Here is a 26,926-nt window from a genome sequence, read left to right as displayed (position 1 = left end):
ATTTGCATCGGCCATTGGTCATCCATTTTATAACACAACGGATAAGTTGTAAGACAAGACATTAAAAGAGAACGGATAAATAATGTATTTGTCTCGTTGTTTGTTTTGAGCGCATAATATTCTATAATTATTCAGATTTTTATTTGAAATAAAAATATAAATATGTGCTCAAGTTTACCTATTTGCTGAATATAACCCGTCGTATTTGAACTACATTGGATTTAATATTAAAAGACTGGTATGGAACATAAAAGTGACGTTATACAATCCGACCGAATTGTGATTTTATACAATAATCCTAAGTCAGTCTACCGTTCATTTTACCAAACAATATTTGAAATAAATTTTCATAATTTAATGAAAGCAAATGGAATCATTTTACTGTGTATTCGGTAAACCACAGATCCTAAATTTTTCGCTTCTTGTCCCTTCTCGTCGTCCTTCTAGCGTCCCGATATCAAAAATTAAATATTAAATAACGATTGCCTGACTAAAATTTGAAAAGACTACCATAAAATTGCTTATTCCATTTACTTTGTAACTTTCATCACTGAATTTCATTCACCGTACCCCAATTCTCATCTATTCTTATTTTTAACAATTAGAAACCCTTTTTATTCTTAAAACAATAAAAAAAAAAATAAAAAAAAAATTGTGTCAAAGATGGGATTCGAACCCATGCCTTCAGAGAAGACTACGACCTGAACGTAGCGCCTTAGACCACTCGGCCACTTTGACTGTTCATGAAATTACTATTTATCACCAATAAAAGACTAACTGCCACTTAGAGTCTCAACAAATTTATTTCTTTGCAAATTTTGGGGTACAAAATCAATATTATAATAAAAACTTAGTTGTGTAAGTCGATATAGTATATGCGGTGATAAAATCAACTGTACTCGTACTGAATACTTCGTTGAACAGACCAATAAACAATAAATTATTGTAATTATTTGAATTTAACGTGGGCCAAACAACATAAATACAACAATTCTACTCAAATACATACATATGCTCGCGATATTTCGCCCATTCATGTTGAACTGCGTTAGGCGTCTTAAATTTCATAAACAAAAATTTACAAAAAATTCCATGAAAATATCACATAGTCATATCGCAATTGATAAGAAGTGATGGCGTCCAAGTCATTGTTTATCAATTGTGATAATATGTGTGATACGTTTCATGCAAATTTTTCGTTAGTTTTTTTTTGGTTTATGTAGCTTAAGACGTCTGGAAACAATTTTTTCCCCATTTATTTTTTATAAATGGGCAAAACATCACAACAGATTTTAGGAAAACTGTTTTTTGTTCTATTGTTTGTCCGCTATAATCCATGACAAGAAACGTACGTATTTGAGTACAACGACAATAGCTATACAACAAGCGGGATCATCTGATCAACATTTATGGCCTCTGATTGCAAGTACGGTTTTAGATTTCACGAGTTGTAGCACGACGTGAAGGCGACAAGCGAAAATGCCCAAAATTTACAGTCCACAGTAATACGTTATTCAACTTTTCATGCCGAGGGCCTAAATTACGAGAAAACAGTACCACAGGAAGTGTGATCATCTGAATAGCCTGATTACAAGTAAATTAACGAAATTAGTTAGTTAGTTACGTTTATTTGTTCTAGTAAGTGATTACATAGATTACAATTAGGCATCATGTTGAATTAACGAAATTACTTCTCTCCCTAAGCTGCTTCGTCCCTTTGTATGAAAAATTACATACGGACCTGTCTTGGACTATTAATTGGGCAATTTCGCGTGTTGTAGCGAGAATGAAGTGAAAGTTCCCAAAACAACCGTCCACAACAGATACGTATACAACTTTTCATGCAAAGGGACCCAATTGCGAGAAAAATTCTGTAATTTTAGCCCTTGGCATTAAAGAGTCATTTTTTCGAGTGAAAACATTAACCTCGGGTGCTGTACCCGGTTTGTTTTATATCACAACAACTGATACTCGTAAATCGTCTCTATTCTTTGTTTATCATTTTTGTTCATATTGGCAAACACTTCGAACAACGATTCAGATTCAGATCTTTTTCCAAAGCTTAATGAACTTTAACGAAAAACAAAAAATTCAAATTTACTTTAGGAATTAATAAATTGCCGAAAAATCATAAAGACGAAATGCATTACATTTTTTTCTCTCCTCGACATCGTCTGCTTTTGAACAACAACAATAAACCTAATGTCTGTTTGGTTGGGTAAAATAATAAAAATATCAAATATAAGTAATCAAAATCATATGCCGACCAATTAAAACAATAAAATGTTCTCGTCTTTTTTTTACTTTTTCTTGTACCACAAAAAAAAACATCTAAAGAAAAAACCGCTCTTTGATTTTATTTCCCATACGATACACACAATATCATAAACGTTATATTCAATGGAATGGATTCTTATTTTGACTCATGTATGAGTATAAATGCAATAAAGAGTCTGAAATTCATAACTTCATTTTGACCTATAATATGCCTTTACCGTACATGCTCGTCAGCATAATAGGAATTTTTCTTCAGGTAAGTTTATAGAACAAAAACGAAATAGAATTAAGTTGTTCCATCCTATCCAATTTTATCGAAATGATGTGCACCAATAATAAAGTTCTTGATGGATAAGTGAAATAATTGCAATAGAGCCAACGTTATCAGGCATATATTTTATGAGGCTTAACCATATGCACCTTACACATTAATCGAACACGGTAAGAATGCTATATAGAAATCACCTTTGTGGATTATACCATCGGAATATAATGCGGTTTTATGAGACTTTATCATCATTTACGTTTCACACATTTAACTGTTTATTATTTTTATTGCGTAAGGCATTCGGAAAGAAAAGAAGTGGACACTGAAGACTATATGATGAATACGAATTAACAATTCAAAGAGATCGAAGAAAAAAGATTCTTTGTAAAGTAAGTTACTTAACGATTAAGGTAACTTGAAATGGAGACTTAAGATACGTTGAGGCCATTACACTACACATGGCTTCCTGTTCACTTTCTGCTGAATTTTGAAATTGGTTGTATAGATGAGTGGGTATACCAAATTATTGTGCTCATAACGCCCGACACTCATTAATTTTTGAACAATGCACAGCCCAAGAATAAAATGCCAAAGTCCACTGCCCAGCTCAAAAACTTTATTTCAAAAGCCCGCAAAATAGGCAAGTGCACTCGCTTGTATTTACAGAAGTTTAGACAAAGATTTAGGTTATAGTAGTTGTAGTATACTCAGCTAAGAAACCTTTTTTTTTTGGGTCGACAACCAACCACTCAAACTAAGTCTTTTGTAGGTTTCTCTAAAAGTTAATAAATTTACTGGGCACCCACGTTTCATGAAAATACCCATGCCCATTGAATGCGAATTGGAAACCCATAATAGCTTCCACTCACCTTCAATTGGTTGAACGAAAACGAACTTAAAAGTGAGAGGAGGATCGGAATGTAATAAACTGCAAATTCCGAGCACACAAAATTTTGATTTATATTTCAACAATTTTTTTATTGCAACTATCCGTCATCCTGACTCACCACCAAAAGTTGTCGTCCAAGTGTTATGCACTTCTTCCAAATATCTCTCCTGTTTATTCTGTTCCCACTTTGCCAACACATTTTTGACATCAACGATAAATTCGTCGATGTTGGTCTTTATTTCCGGCAAAAAGTCCATGTTAGGAACATCAGCATCCCCTCCGAAAAACGTTGAATCCAAATAAAAGTAGCTTGGATTTGGAGGTAAGAAAACCTCAAAGTCTTGTCTGCTGATCGCTAGACGAACCGTTTGATATCCATCTTCAGGCTGCCCGTCTTTTTGTACCGGTTTCGGTTTCGATGTTTTTGCATAGGATCGAGGTAGCTTTCCTGTACGTGGCTGTCGACGGAACGGTGGATTGCTATGCTTAATCATAACTTTTCTAGCTTTCTCGAAATGAGTTTCCAATTCAACTGCACGAGCCGTTCGTCGTTCAATGAAACCGTTCTCTTTGCGGATATTCTTTTCAATTTCTTTACGCTTCGTTGATGGAATCGAATCTATTTGTTCTGATGGCATTGAGAGAAAAATTTGATCAAAACGCGAAAGATATCGAAGTAATCTTCAAAAGTACCTAGCATGTTCATAGCATGGGATATGATCAAACGAAATTTCAACAGAACACTGCTACCTTCAGCTACTTGGTCCCGAATGTTTTTCGGAATCACAATGATGAAGAGGGTATTGCATAACGGTTCCAATGTACGAAGTGTTTTCTCTGAAATTGATTCCACCAATTTGCTATTTATGAGCTCAACAGCATCTTTCTTCATATGTGTCGTACAAATATCGAGAAAATATTTTCGAGCACAACGAGCTTCAACATACTTTTTGCGGTTCTCAATGAAATCCGTGGACCATTTAATATACGAATTGTATGCATGCGACAGATTCACTAGAGTCCATGTGGATAGATCCAGTTTTAATAGCGACAGATACAATTGAATTTTGAAATCGGTAATCGTGTCGATGATTGCTTGTGGTGTCTCGAAGCAAATCAGAGCTGGACGCTTGTTCGTGAATATTTGTTGTTCGAAAAATTCTTTGATCGCCCACACATTGTCATTGTCCCTCTTGCGTAAATTAGTTGTCATTCGATTCTCAATGGATTCTTTAATAGTTTCAAGATATCCGTCCGGTTTCTTATGGATCCAGTCATTTTTCTCCCGCCAATTGGGCTCTTTCATTAAATAGCTCACATTTTGAAGAATTGTCGCCTCTCTCGCTCTGCCCTCAGTACGAATGATAGCTGTTCTCAGCTGGATTAGTTCATTTTGAAGGGATGTCAGTTCCGATGTTAGTTGATCATTCAACTCATACATCGGTCGTAGATCTTGTATTTTGGCCATGGATTGGCGGTAGTTGGTTGTTGTTAAATTTGAGAAAAATGCCGTACAAAAATCGCGAAACTCTTCAGCTCGCTGAATAAACATCTTTTCTTGTTCAATGATGATAGTCTTCTCTGTTAGATATTCCCGCTTAAACGTCGATTCGTATTTCAACCTTAGACTGTCCACTACCTGTTTGATAATCGTTCTCGGTTTAAATCTTCGAATTCTCGGTCGGTTAAGAATTTCTTTCTGATAGTATTCATCCCATTCCGTGGCAAGTTGACTCACATATTTCCTATTCTTTACACCAATACGCTCTGAATCGAATTGAGGGACATCCACCCTCAAACGCTCTTTATAATCAAATTCAGGTACCAGCTTGTTATCTCTTCGATTTAATTTTTTTGCTTCTTTTAATGGGAGTACTTCGTAGGGGCAAAGATATTCGTCAAATTTTTTCGCTGGCTTTTGTGGTCTAATTTTAGTAGTCTTCTTAGTCGACAGCAATTGATTGAAATGAAGTTTCTTTCCTGGAACTGCAATGAAACTGCCGCTATCGTCGGTAAAATTCGTGCAGAATGATTCCGTTTTCTTAACGTCCTCTCTATCATTTCTTTGCTCTGTTTCATTTTCTTGTAGGCGACTTTCTTCGGAAGGAATATTGCTTACGTCTGAAGAGCATATTTACGTCACCGTTAGAAATGAAAACATTGAATGTTCTCAGTTAGTTTTTATTACCTTGCTCTATATCAGCGCAACCCTTAGCCACTGCAACGTCAATTTGTCTTGCTTCAAATGGATAAGTAAAATCCATCGGCAAGGTGATTTCTTGCGACGAAACATCTTTCTTCTTCTCTTCATTATTTTCCAAAAGTTCAGGATCTTCATCGGGCCTTTCAAAACTTGGCGCGTCAATTTCCAGTAATTTCTTCAGAATTTTCTCTTCGTAGTCTTTCATCACTACATGTAGATGTTGCCCACGGGGCTCGTCATGTATTATTTCTTGCTGACCATCATGAGCGCCATTAAGAACATTTGAACTTTCCATAAATTCGTCAAAGTCTTTCAAAGCCAATTCAATGGAAAGATTTTCTATTTTTTGTTTCTGTAGAATCTTCTTCAGTTCGCGGGCAGTTTCTCGATACGGAAAGTCATTCATCACATTTTCTTCTATGGGCTTTGAATAATTTTGTACTTCTTCTCTCAACTTCTCTAGATTCCTTGGTTTATCTAGTGTTCTTGTTAAAGAGACCAACTTTTCAGTTTGCGGAAGAGTCGGTATGAACGGCATTGGTCTACCAAATTTTAGATCGCAATAGTGTGCTTCGACCTTGTACTTTTCAGTCCAATCCTCTTCAACTTGTATTACCGACTCCATGTCCACTTCTCCTGGAGTCTTATCGATATCATAGTACTCAGACAATTTAAATTTTTCCTTTCGGTACTCATCGCCTAAACGCTGTGGCACTTCGACTTTTAATTTTTGCTTTAAAAGAGTTCGCTTTTGATCAAGGAACTGTTTACGTATCTCCAGGCTCGCTTGTTTATTGTCAGTGAATTGATAGTCTTCGAGGCAGGCATCTGATGTATGTTCCCGTACTTGTTCAGTTAAAGTGGATTGATCAGACGGCTTTTCTATGGGAAGTTGTTCGTGCTGAATTGCAACGATTCGACGAGCAGTGTTTTTAGCGACGATTTCCGCTTTCTCAGCGTCATTAATGTTCTTTCTTAAAGGTATATTACTGGGTCGTGGATCCTCACAAAAATTGAAAATTGTCTTATTATCACATCTCATGTTGTATATCTGCTGGATTTGTGTCGTTCGATCAATGAACTTTTTCGATCGATGATGACCGGTATTCGGTCCTATTCCTCCAACAAAATTTACTTCGTTCGGAGCTTCATGCGGCATTTTCGAATAATCTCCATGTTCATACGGATCGATGCCACGAGCCTCCTCTTGGTTCCATTTTATTATAGCCGAATTCAAAGATGTAATTATAGTTGATGGGGGATCTACATCTTGGGAGTAACCTGTTGAAACGGTCACTTCTGATTCAATATTTTTGGTCTTTTTTGAACCTTTCCGTCGTTTTATTTTCTTAAATTTCTTTCTAGGTTTTTCAGGATCAGAAAGTCGCAACGACATTTTCAAGCAATCATCGATCAACTAACTTGATCGAATCAATGTCATCTGTTATCGATGACTACGAGAAAATAAGCGATGTTCTCTGGCTGTGGATGCTTTTCATAGGAAAGTGTTTCTTGCAGCTGAAATAAAGAAGTAAAATATTTTGTTTCCATCATATGAAAGATTCTAACTTTAAAGAAGTAGTAGACTCGACAATTATCTGGTGATATGGTTGCCGTCTGTAAAATTTCAATGCTATGCTAAATGATCTATGGAAACCCCGAGTAAAAATAAAGTCTCATTTTTATTGAAGAACTTTGCATAACTCTTGATATCAATGAAGAAATTGCCGTCGTCTCATATGAGCCCGATGATGAAGTAAAGGAAAAGAAACAAATTACATTAACAACAGAAGTAATTCCATTCTATTTGGAGAAATTGGAGGCCATTGTTAAAGAAAATAATGGACATCTAGCTCTTTCCAAGGTAATTTCTGTTTTTTTTTTCCTTCCTACCATTCATATAGCATACAATGATGGTTGAATGTTGTTGTTGTTGTTGAAGTAAATTATTCAATTTTTTTTATTCCTTTCGTTTGTTTTACGACTATTTCCACTTCATAAAACATTATGTTATGGCCTTACTTTCGTTCGTAGGTACGAAAATAATGTGATTATAATTTCAATGTACTTAGTCCACTCTTTTTCCAGAGGGTTTGGAAAGTTAACTCAATTAAATAGCAATAGCAGAGAGTAGAAAAATGATTTCTTTGACCTGATTTTTTCTTGCGATTGTTGCAAATTTATGCAATTTTGTTTCTCTTGCATTCGGCCTGCATAGGTTTAATTACGTTTGATCGGGATAATGGTATTAACTTTGAGAGTTTGCATCGTTTCTTAACAAAACATTTTTAGTCTCTGCCTATTATACAGTCGGTACATAGAAAGATAAATCGAAAAGCTTTTATCTTCCGAGCCTGTGGTTTTGCTATAAATTGAAATATTTTCTACGATTTTCTCTTCTCTTCGCTCAGAGAGCGAATTCGTCCGTTGTGTTCTCAATCTTTCTGAGATGACAAGCACAACATTTTAATATATTTATCAAATCTGTTACTTCTTTTCGTCTAAATACTTTCATTATCAACCAACACATCTTTTACTTCCCTCATTTTACGAAACTTTTTACTATATAGGACAGTATTAGTCAGAGTTCAACGTTTATTTTGTCATAATTGACGTTAACAGATGAAACAGTCTCAGAAGTTGGTTAAGTTTTGCCATGTAGCTCTTTCCAATTCATTGATTATAGTAATTCCAATAATTTCGCCTAATCAGTGGTCATAAAATTTATTAGAGTGTTAGAAGATCAGAGTGCGAGATAGCCGTCAACAACGAAAATATCGTTGAATATTGCTAACTACCCTAGTCACTGCCAGAAACCACCAAATGTGGCCATTGTTAGTGAATTCAAATCATCAAATACATTCGCAGGGAGCCCACTCCTCCTTGATTCCTTAAATCTCCTTGATTTTCAAAAATCCTCCTGGAACCTCCTTAATCTCCTCAAACTCCTTATTTTTATTTTTACTTTAGTTAAAACATTTAACATTTTAATTCTGACTGTGGAACCATATATATTCAAAACCGTTCCTCGCTTACTTCACCAAAAAAAAGTTCATGAAACGTAAATAATTCAACAAATGAGATCGATAGTGCTAAAAGGTACTTGCAAAACCCTATTCCTTCAATTGTTCTTTTCATCGATTGTGTTGATGCTGCTGGCAATTAATCATTTATTGTCAATCAATTGTTAACTTTCGTCTGGTGTGTATCGTGTTTGAGGAAAGTTTGGCCATCTGGTTAAGTTGGCCAATGTGTATTTATTCCTCAATCATACACTCACGGAATTTTGAAAATCGACACATTTTCTGTTCTATGTTTTACTGGTTTTTTGTGAATTTTGCATGCATTTTTATATGGCGAAATCAGAAACTCAAGTAAAACACAGAAACAGAAAATGTGTCGGTTTTCAACATTCCGCAACATTAAAGTTAAAAGTCGCCGAAAAGTTAATTGATGTTGGTAATAACACTTCGTCAGCTGTAGTTAGCGAATGTAAATTAGATAAATCGTCAGTGGCCAAGGCACAGCTGATTTTAAATGCGGGCATTACAAGTAGCAAGAAGATAAAATAAAAAAAATAAAAAAAAGACAAATAATTAAGTTACTTTTTTGGAAAAATCTTCGATAAAATATTTGTGAAAAATTCGGAAAATATTTTCCAAAGAATATTCTCTTAGAAACACCAAAAAATCTACTTCATAATCCTTTATATGACTTTGGAGAGTCAAAAAAATTTCGAATTCATCAAATTTAATCCAAAATCTCATATTTTAAAACTCCTGAAATTCTCCTTAAATTATCGAAATATCCTCCTTTATTCCTTAAAAAGGAGGCCGAATTTTGAGTGGGCTCCCTGCATTCGGGTTGTGATAGATGTGTTAATTTTGATGGCACATTATGTCTTATACATAGATTTCAGGCGCACAAATTTCCGACGTCAATTTCGTTTCGAGAGTTTTCAGTCGGATAAAATTCAACACGTTCTATCCTTTCGATTTTTTCCTCCACTTTTTCCCATAATCTTCTCATTTTATTGCTGTAATTTTTTCCTTGTAAATTGGTTTTCAACCGGTTTTTATGTACCTGTCTGTTTCATACACTGTCGATATTGTATACGCATGTTCTTTTTCGTGATATTTTTGGATACACATTGATCCAGCGATAAAAGGAATACTTAAACAGGCATCCATAAACTTTCGGATTAAAATTCGAATAGCAAATTCAGAATAGGTTCGGTATGGGTTACTGTCTATACTCTAATCGAAGTATTTTACAATTGGATGTAAAGGTTTTATATGCATAAAATATGATTACAGTCGGAGGACGATTGGTGAAAATAAATTTACGATATAGGGAGGTTAAGACCATATGGAAATTGGATGAGATATTTTATACTCTTCATGAGATATTTTATTTAATCAAATAGTTAAACATTAGAGAAAAAAACAGAACATTTTAAGTATAAAAATTATTCAGAAAGGTCACTATCGCTCAAGCCTTCTGAAACGCTGCCTTCTGAAACGATGCCTTCATCCGCGATTTCTTTTTCTGGTACGATCGGTACGATGTTTGAGCCGTTTTCGTGTTCTTGAGTCACGAGTGAAGCGTCTTCCACTTCGCCAGTCGTCTTTTTTTGTACAAGGAACGCAGATACGTCTACCGGAGAACTTAATTAACGTTTCTTGTTAACACGTTTTGTTGGTGGCTGTTTTCCACCTTTTTGTGGACGACGACAGTTCGCCATTTTCTTGTTTAATTTTTGATAGCACTCATAGCACTTTCTATGTTATTTTTGTTGTTGTCAATTAGCAACAATCGGCAATCTTCAATGCAGTTTGCGTATATCTCTGGGCAAAACCCGCAAATTTCTAGCAAAATTAGAATGTAAACATAATTTCTGATTGATATTCCAAATACGATGATTTCATATAACCAGACGTAGATCTATGAACGGTTTTTTTTTGAAAAACAAGAAAAATTATTGGGGTTTTTGAAATGCTGACGATTTCTTAAGAATATTGCTTACCTAACGATTAATCCACCTTTACTTAATATCTCAAATATGCCACACACATTATCTAATAAAATGTATAAACCCCCCGATCATAAAAGCATAAGAATCGCCGTAATAATACACCAATAAAATGTTTCATTGTACCATTCCTACTCTATACCTATAGCATTCTGACCCTTTCTTTAACTAATTCTTTATTTGTACCTTAAGACACGGTGCAATAAACGTACCATTTCCTGATAAATATAGTTCATAACCACTGTTTGCGCCGCCTAAAATTCAAGATCAAAACATTACCGACGGAATTTTACGACAGTTCTCCGGTTTCTGTATAAAATTAAGAAATATTTGAGGACATCGAGCAATAAAGTGTTGCATTGCATTACACGCTACAACGGAACCACACAAATTCTTCTCACAGAACTTAGATTTTCGTTAATTTTTCTTCTTTATTATTTTAACACTTAACTAATTGTGCTTGGAATTATTACTTTTGAGTTTTTACTCGGTTGCTTACGAACCTTTCGTTTGTTTATAAAATTTCATCTGATTCCCTAATTTTCACTACAAGTAAAGTTTGTTAGACTACAGGGAAACGAATTGAACCAGAGAAAGATGTGACAAAAAATATCAGAAGATTTACATGGTTGTTGCAGCAATAAAAATGTTAGGTAATTGCACGAATGATGCATTTTATTGCTTAAGTGGCAATAACAATAAACATTATCATAACAACAATATCTTCGTATATAAAAAGAAAGGCAACAGTACGTTCCTTTACTTTGTGGGCTTTATCACTTGAACTAGAAATGCTAACGATCATCTATTTGATATGTTGCAAAATCGCATTGTATATCTGTTCAATCCCAGATCTTTTCGTAACGCGCATCTTAAACTATATAATATCGATGCTAATTGATTTATGATGCATTTCTATACAATCTTGTGCGAGACACAATGACATGAGACTTAATTAATATTTTTTTTGTAACGAAAATCGTTCAAAAACACTTTAAGAAATGTGAGTTATAAAGAAGCCAATACCGACAGTGATTTGATTGTGTTTTGCTGTGTGAGCTGGCATCATCTATAAAAAATTTAGGTAGGAGGAGCTTTTGTTACCAACACACATGGAGTGTACAGTGGTAAATCGGCCAATCGGTACACGAATTCAATTCCAATTATAAACTCAAGAAATCGTTGGCATTTTAACCAATATAATGTATTGAGGTAAGAAAATAAGTTAATTATAATATAATTAATGTTCAATAACATCGTAATGGTGAGATCGCTGTTACACATGGCTGTCGGTCAAGTGTAGCTGGAATAGATAACATTTAAATTTTGTAGAAAAATTGAAGGAGAAATTTGTCGTAAAATTGATTTAGATTACTCGCGAACTTGAAAACAAAATCTTTTGAGAATCGTCTCGGAATGCGGTACCATGCACTGTGCCACGGTCAAAGATCTCACTGTTTTTTTTTTAAGTATTAAAATTTTAATATGACCCCGACAAGTTGAAGGTTGTAAGCACTGAGCATATGTTTATCTCACCTTTTTGGATAACTTCACAATATCGAATCAACAAATGGATGTATTCGAAAAAGAAAATAACGAAATCTGGCTAACAGGCTAGCTATTTCTTGTTTTACTTTGACAACTTTGATAATTTCTTTCAACTAAAGCTATTTATTTTTTACCTTTATGGCTATGACTAAGATTGCTCTTGTATTTAGATTTTTACATTTTTGAGCTTTTGACTTTATTTCTTTCTTTCTGTCCCATTTTTGCTTTATTTTTTATCCATTTTTTTCTTTTGATTTTGCTTCTGTGTAAAGTTCAATGTTCTTACAAGAGGGATTCTTTTGAAAATCCACCTGTCAAAATCGGACCCATTTCGTCTGGGATCGATATATACATGGTTTGAAAGGTCTTTGTCAGTAGACCTCAAAATAGGCCTCAGATAGTCGTGAGCTACACCAGGTTGCTGATGAAAGACCTCCGAAAGTGGTTTTTAGACTAATTTTTTGGCCGCCAAATGTGAGCGATGTAGGTGATAGTGGGAAAGCTGAGGTCAAGTACTTTTAAGTCGTTCCAGGTTTGAGAACAACCATTGATATATGTTAGAAGTACAACAAAAATTTTCGAAACCCGTGCGAGCTTCAGACAGGTCTGGGTTGGTACTGATTACGGTTATTGTGAACCTAACATGGTAGTTGTAACGTACATTATCTAATCTCTCCACTGATACCTCATAAATGAATTGCTACAGTAGGTGACTCTGAAACGGCTGTAATAGCTACACGCATGTTCATCGTAGTGGTACAACCGTAAAAAGACGTAAAAGGAGTTTTATTTGTGCGAGTGGACCAGCTGAAAAATATCTGAAACGAAATGAATAACTTATTTCAAAATTGCCGACTGTAGTAAATACATCGAATCTGCTCCTTCTCTTGAAGTACACGCTTACAGCAGGTATGAACCGAGTCTTTTACTTCATTAGTTTATATATTGCAATGTAATATGAAATACGACGTAGCTCATTGCTTATTTTCCTCAATGCTCTCGATAAAAGATGACATATAGTCGAGATAAGTTCTGCTAAGAATCTGAACCATCAGGTTCTAGAACTTCTTTTAATAATTTAGTTCAGCGGATTCAGCAGCGACGATAAAATTGAACGAATGTCTAAAATCGTCATGTGATGATAACCTTCTAATATTTGTATGAATTTTCCCAAAGATTTTCGTTTCTATGCTGTTGAGTGGTTTTGTAAACATTACAGCCAGCAATACTATGAAGTTAAACATGTTTATTCGATCGTACATAAGTAGAAGTCAAATTCAAATTGAGCAATTTGTTGAAAATCAATACGGTCAATAAATGATTTTTTTTTATCAAATTTAATTGAACATTGAAGTTTACATATAACGATCGGATAGGTTTATTTTAAAGAGATTGTATGTATTAGACGAAGCCAGAAACTTAATACCAGTTTTGCGTCATCATGGCTGCTGTTTGTTCAATCACAACACATATACACAACAAAAAGGTAAGACGAAAAAAAAACAACAATCTTCGACGTATTCTAAAATAAACAGCAAGACCAATGAGTTACCTGCCCGATGAATAGGAAAGAGTAAATGTTATACGAAGTGAAGGAGATGGGTCTAATGTGTAGTCATATTGAATATGTATAGAAGCGAACGGCGGAGAGCATGAGAGATGATGAATGAAACCCAAACTATAGGTAAATTAGTTATTCAAAAATTAAAGGAATCACCATTGTTTCGATCAGTTGGCAGTTGTATGCGAACTTGTTGCGCGGCACTTAGCACTAAGCGCATTAAGAGGCATCTAATAATTACTTGAATTAACAAAAATTCTTTAAAATTTTCTGTTGTTTATTATTTATTATTATATTGATGGGAAAAAGTTTTTTTTTTCTCTTACATCTAAGTTTTTGGACAGTTTAGGCATAAGTGTGATTATTTATAAAACATTTGACAAACGTATACTAATTAATTAGTGTGGACTTATTTGTGTAAAGTATTTAATTCAAATTATTAGTGTTTTATATTGTTATTAATACCGTATTAATAACATAAGAAAATGTTGGCTCAATGATTAAGAGTACCGTGTTATTGTTTATATGTGTTAAACGTTTAAGAGTCTCATTATCACGCACATAACAAGAAAAGGATTACACTTTCGATTTGAGCTTATCATCTGGCTGGTTGCATTAAATTATCATAAATGCGTAAGTTTTAGTATAGTTTATCGCTGAGAATAAAAAAAAAAAACAAACGAAATTTACACAGTCGAATCAGAACAACAGTTGAGCCAAGTTGAAAAAGATATTTTTTCTTCTAAAAATAAATAAATTAGAAATTGGAACAAAATTGTTTTGATACAACGTGATGTACCGCTCTATGAGTCATCATAGATCTCTACTTAAAATTCCATGCTACCTATTAAGTCATAAACGTTTTATCAAAGGCCCCGATTAAAGATATGTCGAAATCGTAGACACAGCAGCTTCTTCAGTGAATACCACCATTTACGTCCATTTAATGCAGTTAAGTCGCGTGGTTTTTTTTTTTCAAACACAAATCTTCAGAGTTATAAATTCACTAAAAATGAAATTAAATAAAATAGCTACTCTGTTTGACGGACTGTGTGGTTATATTGGCCCAATAAATTCATAAAATATTTTTTTTTTAAATCAGAAATCGACTTGGTTGTCACTGTGTTGTATTATACTATTAAAATGCTGCGTTACGTGTCATATAATCGTTTGATATTTTTATGATAAAATATGAATAATCTCAAACAAACGTTTGTATTTGTCCTTTTGCTTCTGTGGTTCCTTTTCTAAGAAAATTACGATTACGCAAAGAAATGTAAATGTAAAATCTTTAAGCTGAGGTATACACTACACCTTGATCATCGTTGTAATATATCTGTCATATATCGTTGTAATAACTCACTTTCCACCCTAGGGAAACATAAGTATGTAAATGGTTGTTATTTACGTATCTGTAGTGGACGGTCAATTTTAGGAAAGTTTTCATGCCGATAAATTACGATAAAAGTTTTGAACTAGGCATAAGGGATGAAATAGTTATTTCTGTATCTGTTTTGGACGATTGTTTTTAGGCAATTTCGCGAGTACATGCGAAAGTGCCTAAAATCAATCGTCCAAAACAGATACTCAAAAAATTTTTCATGTAAGGGGTCGAAAACCAGAGAAAAATCTCAAAACTCCCTCATTTTCGGCCCCGACACATGAAAACTAATTTTTCTTTACGTTTAAGCTTCTGATCAGCGTCTTAGAAGTTGGGTACTTCCTTGTTACTGTCGCCAGGGTCGGATGAGATTGTGGTACTTCTGAAGTCCATTGAAAAATGTTAGGCATCGGAAGATGCGTGTAATTTTTTGAATTCAAAATCTTTATTTAAATATGCGAAAAAAAGACTGCCCACAATGGTGCATCCAGTAAAAAAACGATCTTTTCAAAAATCATCTCTCAAAAACAGTTTGAAAAAAAATTGGATATCTACTAAATCCTCATATCAGTCTTTCAGTGTAATAATCGAATCTGTCCATCGGATCCAAGTATTTTTACAAACTGATGATTAGTTTGATGATTTATTTTGGCAAAAGAAATGGTTATTTGTCGTCATCGTTTAAGATTAATAAAAGTGTTTTTACAATTAAAAAAAAAAAAAAAAAGATTTGCGCCCGCGTGAACATCCAAAACAGAAATTTACTATTCTTAAAAAGTCAAAAGCCATCAACATCCATCATAATCAAAGCATTGTGGGATTTCATATTTTAGTTGGAAACGATAAATTGAATTTCATGTCGTCCATTTAATAAAAGTTGTCTTAAAAATTAGTCGATCATGACTGAGTAGTTCAATTCAAGGTAAAAAAACAACTTATTGAACGGTTAAAGAAACTTCTTTTTTTTGTCGAAATATTTTTTTTCAAATCAGTCTAACGAAATGAAATGTGATTGTCATCTCGGCAAAACATATATCTATTACATTATCAACGAGTATGGCTCCCAAATTCTCCACAAAAAATAAAAATAAAATAAAACGATACACGAAATTATTTTTAAGCAAATATCGAAGTCACGGTAATCTTAAGCAAACAAATTAAAATCTATATTCACATTCAGAGAGATAGACATACACATGATCGTCGAATATTTATTTAAATATTCATAAAAAAATATATTTATCAAAGACATTTTCAATTAAGTCTCAATTTTTTTTTAATAAAATGGACACGAAAATTTGTAAATATTTTACTTTACAAAACTTGCCTCAATAATTTCCAGAAACATTTATTTACAATATTTGTTTTTGTGGTATATAACAGTATTAATAACTTACCATAAAATTTCGTTGCCATGCAAGTGGTCTATGGAGTGAAGAGTCTTGATTAAACTTTTTTTTTCTCAGCACAGTGTCGAAAAGTAAAACTTTCGTTGACTTTATGGAGAAATGATATGTCACACACATCTAGTGTCGCCGAGTGATAAATGCTCCTTATTACTTATCATCTAGGAAAAAATGTTGGAAATTTCATTTCGATATTTTTCGTTTGTGACCAGAACGTAGCGATGAACAAATAAAACTATTATGTAATGACATACTGAATCTATCATTGGCTATATTACAGTCCTTACATTATGTTGATATGCATAACGAGCAACAACTGGTCTCTACTACATAGTTAGTACGATATTTAGACGAATAATGCCTACCATCTATGGCCTTGTCTTCTTGTAATGTTTATTAAGATACTGTCGAAGTCATAGGTAAATCAAGCTCGAGCATCGGCCGGCGATGATGTTTCGAAACTTAGCAGTGCTTGATACCACGCAATTTGTCGTCTCTAATAGAGTGTTTAATTTTGAAGTGGCTCTGCACCACTATTCCACCTCTTAAGTCGGTTACTTCGTTTGTTAAGTGTACCAAGTATTTATTTTGGTCGTCACTGCCGATAGAAAGTGACCATCCTTTCTAAAAGGTTTAATTCTCGTTACTTTTTTATCGAAAATTAATTTCCAATAAAAAACAGTGTTCTTCCGGCATCACTTTTATTGCTTGTCTTTTGGTTACTAGTAGCTTAAAAATCCAATTTTATAAGTTTCCCATGTTATTCGTCCAGAACAAAGACCACAAATCAGGGTATGCCCTAAATGCTTTTATTAACTCCATTTCTAACGACTTGATCATAGCTCGGTAAGCTATCATCTATAATAAACATTTTATAAAAACGTGCAGTTATCAGACACAGATATATTTCATGTACAAACCTTTAGAACTGTATGGTGGAAGTGAAGCTTCTTTATCGTCTAAGTGTGTACTTAGTTCTAGCGTCGGAGTAGTTGTGGTCGAAGTGTTAAGCGAGCCGAACACTAATTCATGGTCAGATTGTTGCATCGTTGTAACATCTGTGCTTTGTGTCGTTTGATTTATAATATTATCAATACGAATCGGCTCAGGTTCAACTGGTGCTATCCGCTGTTGTCTTTTACGCAGCCGGTCTTCCCTGCAAATTCTGTAACACTGTAACACAATTTTGAATAATTTGATTTATATTCGGCAAAGAGTATCACTATGATTGATCATTCGTATACTCACATCCGAACCACATAAATAATACTCCTAACAATGCATGGAGTAAAAAATACTCACTGAAAAAGATACACATGCCGTTGCAAAAACAAGCATCGATACAATCAATACAGCAAGTTTCTGAGCACCTTTTTCATCCTCCTCATTCATTTTTTAACTCAATAAACCTAAAACACTTTTACGTTTTGTCTCGTACTGAATCAGCTGCTTCTATTCTTTCGAAATATAATTTTTATTTAATCACATCATTGGATAGAGCGATAAGATACGTAATCAATTTGCACTAGAATTATCGACAAATTAGTTGGGTCCGTAACGTGAAAACTTGATCGAAAGAAAATACCAAGAACGGGCAGCCAAGGAATTCGATATTTTTAATGTTGCGCTTTGGCACAGGAGCATTAGAGTACATATGAGGAAATGGTTTGTGGTGTGCTTGTGGACATGTAATTGAAATGAAAAATTTGTGCACAGGTGGGAAAAATTATTCAGTCTCCTTGTTTTGGTATATGACTTTGGCTGCCTTCATTTTGGCAAATTTTTTACAATTAAGTTTGTATAAACATCGATGCATTTTAGAGGCATATTGCAGAACAACTTTTTGCTTAAAATAAAGATTAACGTCGATTAAAAATAAACTTGTGAAATTTTTTATCCCCCATTGGAACTCAGAAAATCACTTTTTTCATATTACAGGCTTTCGTCAAGATCAAACTCCAAGTTAAACAGGGTGTCCAAAATTTTTGTTGCTTCAAGTATTAATACTCCAAGTCTCATTTTGTACTTCATCTGTTAAACCCTAAATTGTTATCATCAGCTCCATTTCTAATGACTTGGTCATAGCTTGGCAAACTATCATCTAAAATAATACATTTTACCAAGACGTGCAGTGTAAGACATACATTTCATGAACAAACCTTTAGAACTGTATGGTGGAAGAGAAGAGTCTTTATTGCTTAAGTTTGTACTTCTTTCTAGCGTTCGTCGCTCATATTCGTTCTGTAATTCTGCCAACGGACAACGTCTTACCGAATTTTGGTTAACTGAAAGTATTATATCGAGTCAAAAATTTCACTGAGTTTTACACATTAGTTTTTACTCGCTGAAGTAGTCGAAATGTTCAACACTAATTGATGGTCAGATTGTTGAGTCGCTGTAACGTGTGAGGTTGGTGGTGCTTGATTAATATTTTCAATACGTATATCTTCAATTGGTGGTAATCGCTGTTGCTTTTTCCGCATTCGGCCTACCACACAAATTCTGTAGCACTGGGAATTTATTTGGAAATAGATGAGCATTGGTTTTGCTTTTGCACAGATGAAGGAAGGAAAAGAATATGAAATGATCGTACTCATATCCGAATCACATTCGCAAATATTTCCAATATTCAGTTAAAAAAAACACTCACTGAAAAACATACACATGCCGTTGCAATGAGGAGCAACGACGCAATCATTAACGCGAATTTGTTTGCACCGCTATTATCGTCATCCTTATTCATTTTTTAACTTAATAAACTTAAACACTTTTGTCGTGTACTGAAACAGCTGCTTGCATTTGTACAAAATATATTTTTATTATCAAAATATTGTCGCGATAAGATACGCAATCAATTTGCACTAGAATTATCGAAAAATTAGTTGAGTCCGTAACGTAAAAAACGTAAAAAAAATATTTATATTTATGACATAACTTTTTTGTTTTATAAAAATAAAGTAATGAGTTCAAGCCATGTCGTCTTATGTAGCAAAGCCCATGAAAACACATCTCATAAAACAAATGAAGTGAAAGATTTAATTTCAGTCCACCCAATACCCTCCCTAGCAAACAAACTTCGTTTTGACGCTGTCAAAATACCACCTTAATCCCTTCTTGCACTGTTGACAAATTTCCAGACGTCCCACTGATTTTCGGGGTGTCCAACTTAAAACAAGTCGGACATTTTTCTTGAAAAAGTCGGACAAAATCGGACATATTTTCGCTAAAAAGTCGGACTAAATCGGACATTTTCTAAGGAAAAGTACCTGTATTTTTTCAATAAAGTACAAAATCGGACAATTTCTCGTCGATAAATCGCAAAGTATATAAACATACTGAAGGTAATGCAAATGCTCAGCGGATCACAAATTTTACGGAACCTAAGTTTCGGGTGAATATAAGACGCGTTATGTTGCTTACGTGATGTTTGGAGTTTTTGTGTTGAGTATAAAGATGCAGCCTAGGGCCAACATTATAAAAATTATATTCACCCGAAAGTAGGGTTCCGTGAGTTTTTGTGTATTTGCATTACCTTCAGTATGTTTATATACTTTGGATAAATTGTACTTATAAACTGAATTTAGAGGCGTCAGGAATGAAGTTCATCTAAAAGATAAAAAATACCTCTAGCGAGTTTGCTTCGCTGCAAAAACTCTCCAATAGATCCTGCTTCGGGTCTACATCGCAGGCTTTTTAAAGACTATTTTGGATTTCTGTCTGAACATTATGGACATTTAAACAGATGCATGTCACTTCTTGAAGTCTTACTAGTCAATCATGGTTCAACAACCTCCCTGTCGACCTACAACTTATAACTTAGATGTTATAAGTCAGAAGGAATATACAATCGCTAAACCGAACTGGTGTGCATACGTTATTTTGCACCAGCTGGTCACATACAATTTCAAATTAGCGATTGTAAATAACTTATAAATTCGATTGTCTTTTGATTGTAAGTTAACGTATACAAAATTGTAAATATGTGAGTCAACCTCTATGGTACCTCTATGTAGTCAACATAACAAGTCAATACAGTAATATATTTACTGCCTTAATTTTATAGTTACATGTACAATGTGAAAATTTGTAAACAACTAAATGCGAGCGGAGCGGGCGAATTTTTTCGAGTTTGCATCAGTAACATTTAATGTTACTAACAAATTTTATCTTGAAGAAAAAGTCTCATAAATTTTTATTTTTGAAGAGAAGTCGGACAAAGTTGGACAATTTTTTATGAAAAAGTCGGACAAGTCGGACAAATCGTACAAAGTCGGACAAATGTTGAAAAAGTCGGACAAATCGGACAAATCGGACATGTGGGACGTCTGCTAATTTCTAATTTGACATGTTAAATTCTAAGACTAGGTTGCATTTTACCACCTTAATTAATGTAGATAAGTTGCTGGGGTATTGGTCCACCGCAAATGTTTTATGTAAATTGAAATAAGTTAAGGATTCTGTTTGGAAATTTCCAAACTTAAGTAAAGATCAATTGTACAATTCTGTTACATTTCTAGTACATTCCGTCAGCGCTCTATTTTTTTGTGAACCAACTTCACTACTATGATATTTCATGGATATTTTACCTGGGTGAAGTCACTTCACAATGAAATGAAGCGCAAAGAAGTACAGAAAAAAAATGTAGCGCTTCTACAGGTTTCCTAGTCTGTGAAAGACTAATCCTATTTTTTTTTTCTTCCAGATAATATGGCAACCTCTCACATTTTGTCAGCAATTGAACCGAATCCAACGAATTTGGGACCGTTAAACACAAGCATGCAAAGTCGATCGCCCGATGTGGACAGAAATGTAATGGTTTCGTTAGACGATCGAGAATTGTGGATGAGATTTCAAAATCTTACCAATGAAATGATAGTAACAAAAAATGGAAGGTTCGTAATGCATTCAGATAATATACATCTTTGCTTTAATTTTCATGAGAAAATGTCCATTGCTTTTGAAAAGTAGATGTGCTAAAAAGTTTTAATTATTTTTCTAGTCCAATGCTATAATTTACCTCTCAATACGTACTGTGTTCGGTTCAACATTAATGCTCCATGCATGTGTTCATATTTATGATAAATATAGTAACATTTTGTTAGAAACAATTTGCTAAATGAACGAAAATACACACCAAAGGGCGCTAATTGAATAACAAGAAACAAAATAAAAATTGTTTATTTGATCTACGAAACACGTTTTCTGTTTATAAAATGCAATTTTCATGCGCATAAAATCGGTGGAAGAGTTTAGATGCATATTCCAAAAATTTAATTTTTTTTTACTATTTTCCAGGAGAATGTTTCCGGTTGTTAAAGTAACGGCATCGGGCTTGGACAGAGAAGCAATGTACACCGTGTTACTGGAATTTAAACAGATTGACAATCACCGTTGGAAGTATGTGAATGGCGAATGGGTAGGTTAATTTCCAATTCTTTCCTCTTTTTCTCCCCTTACAACTTTCGCTGGTCCATCCATCTTATGCATACTATTAAATTTTGAACCTGAATTTTCTATTTCGAACTCGAACTGAACCTGAAATTTGTCAACCCAAATCTGAATTTTTAATGTACGATTCGACCTGAACCTGACTTGAACTTCTTTACATATCAGATCAGGATCGAGTAACCCGAATTTTTTGGCGGCATTTTTTATTTGTCTAATAATTGTTCGGGTACTCGAAATCATAATTCAGATTCCGGTTAAAATGAGGCTCGGGTCAACATCAGGTTCGTGATCCGGTCAGACCGAAACCGACCTGTTCCGAGCATTAATTGGATGAAAATATAGAATCGAGCTCAGATTGGAATCTAATTTTTCTTTCCTTATAAATATTCACAAAAGCGAAATAAATTTATTTCAATCCGGTGCAGTATAATTGAAACTTGGACTCCGAGAGAAACTTTTCAATGTTATTTGCTTGCGTATGTTTGTTTGTTTTAGGCCTTTACTGCGCAAACAATTTGCTTATAATAATTGATTGTGGTATAGAGAGATATTCACTTAGTTAGAAACAATAACTTGTCTGAAAGATTAAACATGCTGACGTGCTAATTATAAAGCGTTGTATACCTAAATGATTTCTCATTATGAGGTGATTGTTGTTGTACGTTTACTACTGTTTTCTTAGCAACAAAAACCGACCCGATATCTCTACAATAATGTTTAATTAAAAAGCGACGGGCTTGCATCAGAAAATCAGATGCTGAAGACTATAGGCAAGAAGATGTGTTAGGTGCGGACATATCATGGTTCTTAAACGATCCGTTTATTATATTACGTTCTTAGATTATTTTCGAAAGATTTATGAAAGTTAGCTCTAAAGTTGTCACAGAGCTGGTATCAGAATGACCTTTAAATAAAATGTTTAAGTTAGCGCTAATGATAAGCGCCTGGAGACAATATTAGTAATAGTATGTGCCTCCTACATGACTAAATTAGAATTCTAGAGAAACAGAGTTACGAAAGTAGGTTAGCGTCTAGCGTCTTCAGTCTTCATAAACCTCATAAAATATAACAAAAATGTCGATCTTACAGGTGGCAGGTGGCAAGGCTGAACAACCACCATCGAATCCCGTGTACTTTCATCCAGAATCTCCCAATTTCGGTGCACATTGGATGAAAGAGCCCATATCATTTGCTAAAGTAAAATTAACCAATAAAACGAATGGATCTGGCCAGGTACAGTGGCCGAATGGTCTTAGTAGTGTAGATTGCGAGTCTAAAACAAACGTACTTTTTGCACCTATGCTTCTAGATGCTTAAATTTCAGATTATGTTGAATTCATTGCACAAGTACGAGCCGCGTGTTCACTTGCTTCGTGTTGGCTGCGACCCCAGTCATCCTATTACTTATCCATTTCCGGAAACGCAGTTTATTGCTGTAACTGCATATCAAAATGAAGAAGTGACTTCGTTGAAAATTAAATACAATCCATTTGCCAAGGCATTTTTGGACGCAAAGGTGAGGAATAAATTATTTTGTAAAACGTTTTTGGAGAATTATTTCTTTAAACGACAAACATACCTGATCAGGAGCGGCCAGATACAGTTTATTCGAGAGATAATTCTGCATACAGTTGGTTTCTACCGCATAGCTCATATCCTACAACCCAGGCGTCTTTAACAACTTGTGATAGATACAGCACTCATTCGAACAGAAGTGCTAGATCTGTTCCATATACGAGTCAGAGACCGCGGAACTCTAGCAGCACGAGTTCCCCTCCGCCATCCGGATTCCTTTCGCTGGAGCCAGCCTCGCCATCCGTTTATGCTTCTTATCCGACATGCTGGCAAAGTTCTCCGTCTGGAAGTTATTGGACGACTGCTCAGCCAGTTAGTCCTGTCGGTAAGCCCACCTTTAAGCTATTTTTAATAGCACATACTGAAAAACGTATCAATTAGCTCCAACAGTTTCGCCGACTCACTCTTCAAATGGCTCTCCAGGTTACGCTTCATCGCCTGGATACACCACCCACCATTTAACGCATCAATATTCTCCAACGGTGGCAACATCACAAAGTGATCCATATCAATCTGCTAATGGTTCTCCACCACAAATCTATACATCCAACGCTGCACATCAAGTAATTGTACTAATTTATAGTGTTTTGGCCATTTGTTAGTTTCGCAATTACATGTATCCAATTTACGCATCTTGTCTAAAGGTTTACCATCCGACACCGTCTTCGCCGTCGCATCAGATCTACGGCAATGTGCTGAATCCGACCTTAACCAATCTTGGTTATTCAACGTCTTGGCACAGTGGTGCTGATTTTGGAGTTTATCCCAATTCCTATCATTACCAGACATCGGAGTACATACCCATTATCAGTGAATTGAGGTAGAATACACTTGCACATACCGGTGGCATATTTATTAACAAAATTTTCTTTATATAATGGAAATCTAGCACGTATCCGCAACCAGAGAACAACGATCCACAGAAAAGTGATTGTACTTCACCAGGACCAATATACTCGAATCAGTCGCCTGAAACGATTTTGCCATTAGAATGTGGAAACCGTTCTCCAGTGAAAAGCGACAATCAATCGGCTACCGTTGGCCGTAACAACAATAATAATTGGTCCCCATTAACGCCACCACAGCAGTAAACTTTAGTATAAATCTGTACACGTTAGTGGTACCTAATTGTTTAAAATTAAATTGAGAGAAATAAAACGAACCAATTGTTTAATTCTTTGGACAATGCGAAAGATTACAGCGAATTACAAATGTAATATTTCCACCAACCATTTTCCATCGGGGATTGTTTCTATAACAGATGCTGCATTGTGATGTTGGACTGCAAGATGTTGTTGTTTCTGAATGATTCCACACAAAATTTAATGCACTCAACACACATTACTTTCACGTTTAAACTAACCGTTCTTCAACCCACAAATACAATCCATCTGTAATGCGGTATTGGGTTTTGTGGGATGTCAATATGTGGTATCTAAGTGAATGGAAGCAGAGTTTCTAAACTAATTTCGTTGTTGTAACAAATTAAAATCTAAATTTTTTATTTTAGTATTTCATTCTTGTTGCGAGCGCATGCCTAACAAAAAATTCAGAAAATAAAAATGTTGATTTTCATTTGTTCAACGAAATTCTTGTGAAATCAATTACCAACCACAACAACTCCCAAATCAGAAAACATGTTGAATTTTAATTTTTCCACTACTGTAATTTAATTTTACATGCTACATGCGTCGAGAACCGTACTTTTCATGTTTTAAGCACTTCTTTCGACGCCCTCAGCATGTAAAATCCATTACATAACTCGGGATAAAAAGATAAAAAGTCTCGTTTTCGTGTGTTTATTGACCTCGGCTTCGCCTCGGATCAACAAGATTCACACGAAAACTCTACTTTTCATCTTTTTGTCTCTAGTCATGTAATAGTACATTACTATGCAAGGGAAGTAAAGTGATATCTCGTATCCAGATGAGAAAAAGTATCCGAGGGCGGCAGCCCGAGGTACTTTTACTCATCGTGATACGAGATATAACTTTATTTTCCGTGTGTAGTACGACGTTTTACTATGCGAGTGATGTAAAGGTTATTGCCTATACATGTAACAGCACCAGCATAGTAAAATACTATTACTTTACCAGGGCTGAAGCCCTCGGATACTTTTACTCATAGTATACATAGAATATAGTATCACGAATGTTATCCCCTAATGCTCGAGCAGGCACTTTAGGCACACCGGAAAGTGCGAAGGGGGTCGAGGAAAACCTCCAAATAAATTTCTAAAAATTAAAAGTCAAATTTTTGATTTTTAGAAATTTATTTGGAGGTATTCCTCGACTGCCTTAGCACTTTCCGGTGTGCCTAAAGTTGACAGGTCACAATAACTGGTAACGTGTTAAAATTTGGCAGAATTTATCTTTCAAACGGCAAGTCTTTGTTTTCATATAACTGTAAAAAAGTAGAGTATTTGGCCCACAACACCTCAATAAAGTTCAATTTAGTTACTTCAATCTATTTAGTCGATTCTAAATGGTTTCTCCGCAATTTCAATTTAGACAACGATTTCATGCTTACTTAGGAATATCATTAGGTAGGTTCAACACCCAATCCCAGTGCTACTACTACTGGCTCAAAAAAGCCCTTCGGCACTGTATGACGAAATTTTTCATAAGGCCTCTTGTTGCCCCTTATCCGTACAAAAAACAAAAGGCCCTTCGAAAATCGGGAAACTGCCCAATTTTGTCATCATCAAGAAAAACTGACTGTATCAGGTGACCTCATCTGTTATCGACTACGAAGACAAGAAATAAGGTCTAAATAGTGTTTCTTTATAAAGCACAACGTACAATGTGAAACAAATAGAGTGAAAGATTTAATATTATCACTATACAATGCATTCAACAAAAGAAGTAACAGATGAGCGATTAGCGACACATCTACCATTTTCACAGAATTCGTTTTCAGCAGTTTAAAAAAACCGTATAAATGCTCACCTGTCATACAAATGTTTCATCCATTAGGTTGTTTCGGTTGTTTTCACTACCAATCAACAGATGATGACTGCGTTCATAGACGAACCATCAATATACATTAAACCAAGCCATTTAACATTTTCAAAATTTAAATGTAATGAAATTGAACAACGGTTCGCTTGTATGCATGTTAATATAGGTTTTGGGAGACAAAAAATTTGCATTTTTAAAAACTTTCCATTTGTTGGTGGTTTTTTTCCTTGTTGGATTATGCATTAAGTATGCACTCTTCATACACTTATTATGAAAGTTTTACCTCCATTCGTTCATGCAGTTTGTTTAAAAGAATTACTTTGGAAACAGAGATATTTACAAGCCACAATACAAAACTTTCCATCGCAAATTCTTGAG

At 34.6% G+C, this 26,926-nt stretch overlaps 3 protein-coding genes and 1 non-coding gene across 8 annotated transcripts; 1 reads left to right on the top strand and 3 right to left on the bottom strand.

Annotated features, from left to right (window-relative positions):
- Window positions 1–655: 655 nt before the first annotated feature.
- Window positions 656–738, bottom strand: Trnal-cag. The gene has a single exon. It is a non-coding gene; the product is annotated as a tRNA-Leu (tRNA).
- Window positions 739–3,480: 2,742 nt separating this feature from the next.
- LOC119066843 lies at window positions 3,481–7,036 on the bottom strand. Its single transcript, XM_037169511.1, has 3 exons — window positions 5,623–7,036; window positions 4,128–5,555; window positions 3,481–4,062 (listed from the first exon to the last, which is right to left on the bottom strand). The coding sequence occupies exons 1-3, from the start codon at window positions 7,031–7,033 to the stop codon at window positions 3,539–3,541; spliced, it is 3,363 nt and encodes a 1,120-aa protein (XP_037025406.1). The 5' UTR covers window positions 7,034–7,036; the 3' UTR covers window positions 3,481–3,538.
- Window positions 7,037–13,945: 6,909 nt separating this feature from the next.
- LOC119066841 (T-related protein) lies at window positions 13,946–24,747 on the top strand. 4 transcript variants are annotated; one of them, XM_037169509.1, is made up of 9 exons: window positions 13,946–14,411; window positions 21,268–21,457; window positions 21,861–21,981; window positions 23,103–23,246; window positions 23,338–23,529; window positions 23,601–23,913; window positions 23,970–24,151; window positions 24,233–24,408; window positions 24,478–24,747. In XM_037169509.1, the coding sequence occupies exons 1-9, from the start codon at window positions 14,408–14,410 to the stop codon at window positions 24,677–24,679; spliced, it is 1,524 nt and encodes a 507-aa protein (XP_037025404.1). In that variant the 5' UTR covers window positions 13,946–14,407; the 3' UTR covers window positions 24,680–24,747. The 4 variants fall into 4 exon arrangements, with proteins under 4 accessions (XP_037025404.1, XP_037025403.1, XP_037025402.1 ...); XM_037169508.1 differs by having other exon boundaries at window positions 23,970–24,157; XM_037169507.1 differs by having other exon boundaries at window positions 23,323–23,529.
- On the bottom strand, window positions 17,259–19,357 carry LOC119066842. 2 transcript variants are annotated; one of them, XR_005085813.1, is made up of 5 exons: window positions 18,907–19,176; window positions 18,725–18,850; window positions 17,868–18,666; window positions 17,486–17,738; window positions 17,259–17,423 (listed from the first exon to the last, which is right to left on the bottom strand). XR_005085813.1 is itself a non-coding variant. In XM_037169510.1 (4 exons), the coding sequence occupies exons 1-4, from the start codon at window positions 19,306–19,308 to the stop codon at window positions 18,593–18,595; spliced, it is 462 nt and encodes a 153-aa protein (XP_037025405.1). In that variant the 5' UTR covers window positions 19,309–19,357; the 3' UTR covers window positions 17,968–18,592. The 2 variants fall into 2 exon arrangements, 1 of the variants encoding a protein (XP_037025405.1); XM_037169510.1 differs by lacking the exons at window positions 17,259–17,423; window positions 17,486–17,738 and adding an exon at window positions 19,216–19,357 and having other exon boundaries at window positions 17,968–18,666; window positions 18,907–19,075.
- Window positions 24,748–26,926: the final 2,179 nt, after the last annotated feature.

This window comes from Bradysia coprophila, chromosome IV, assembly GCF_014529535.1.
Source record: "Bradysia coprophila strain Holo2 chromosome IV, BU_Bcop_v1, whole genome shotgun sequence".
Lineage (NCBI taxonomy): Eukaryota > Metazoa > Arthropoda > Insecta > Diptera > Sciaridae > Bradysia > Bradysia coprophila.
This window is presented reverse-complemented; position numbering and strand designations above follow the sequence as displayed.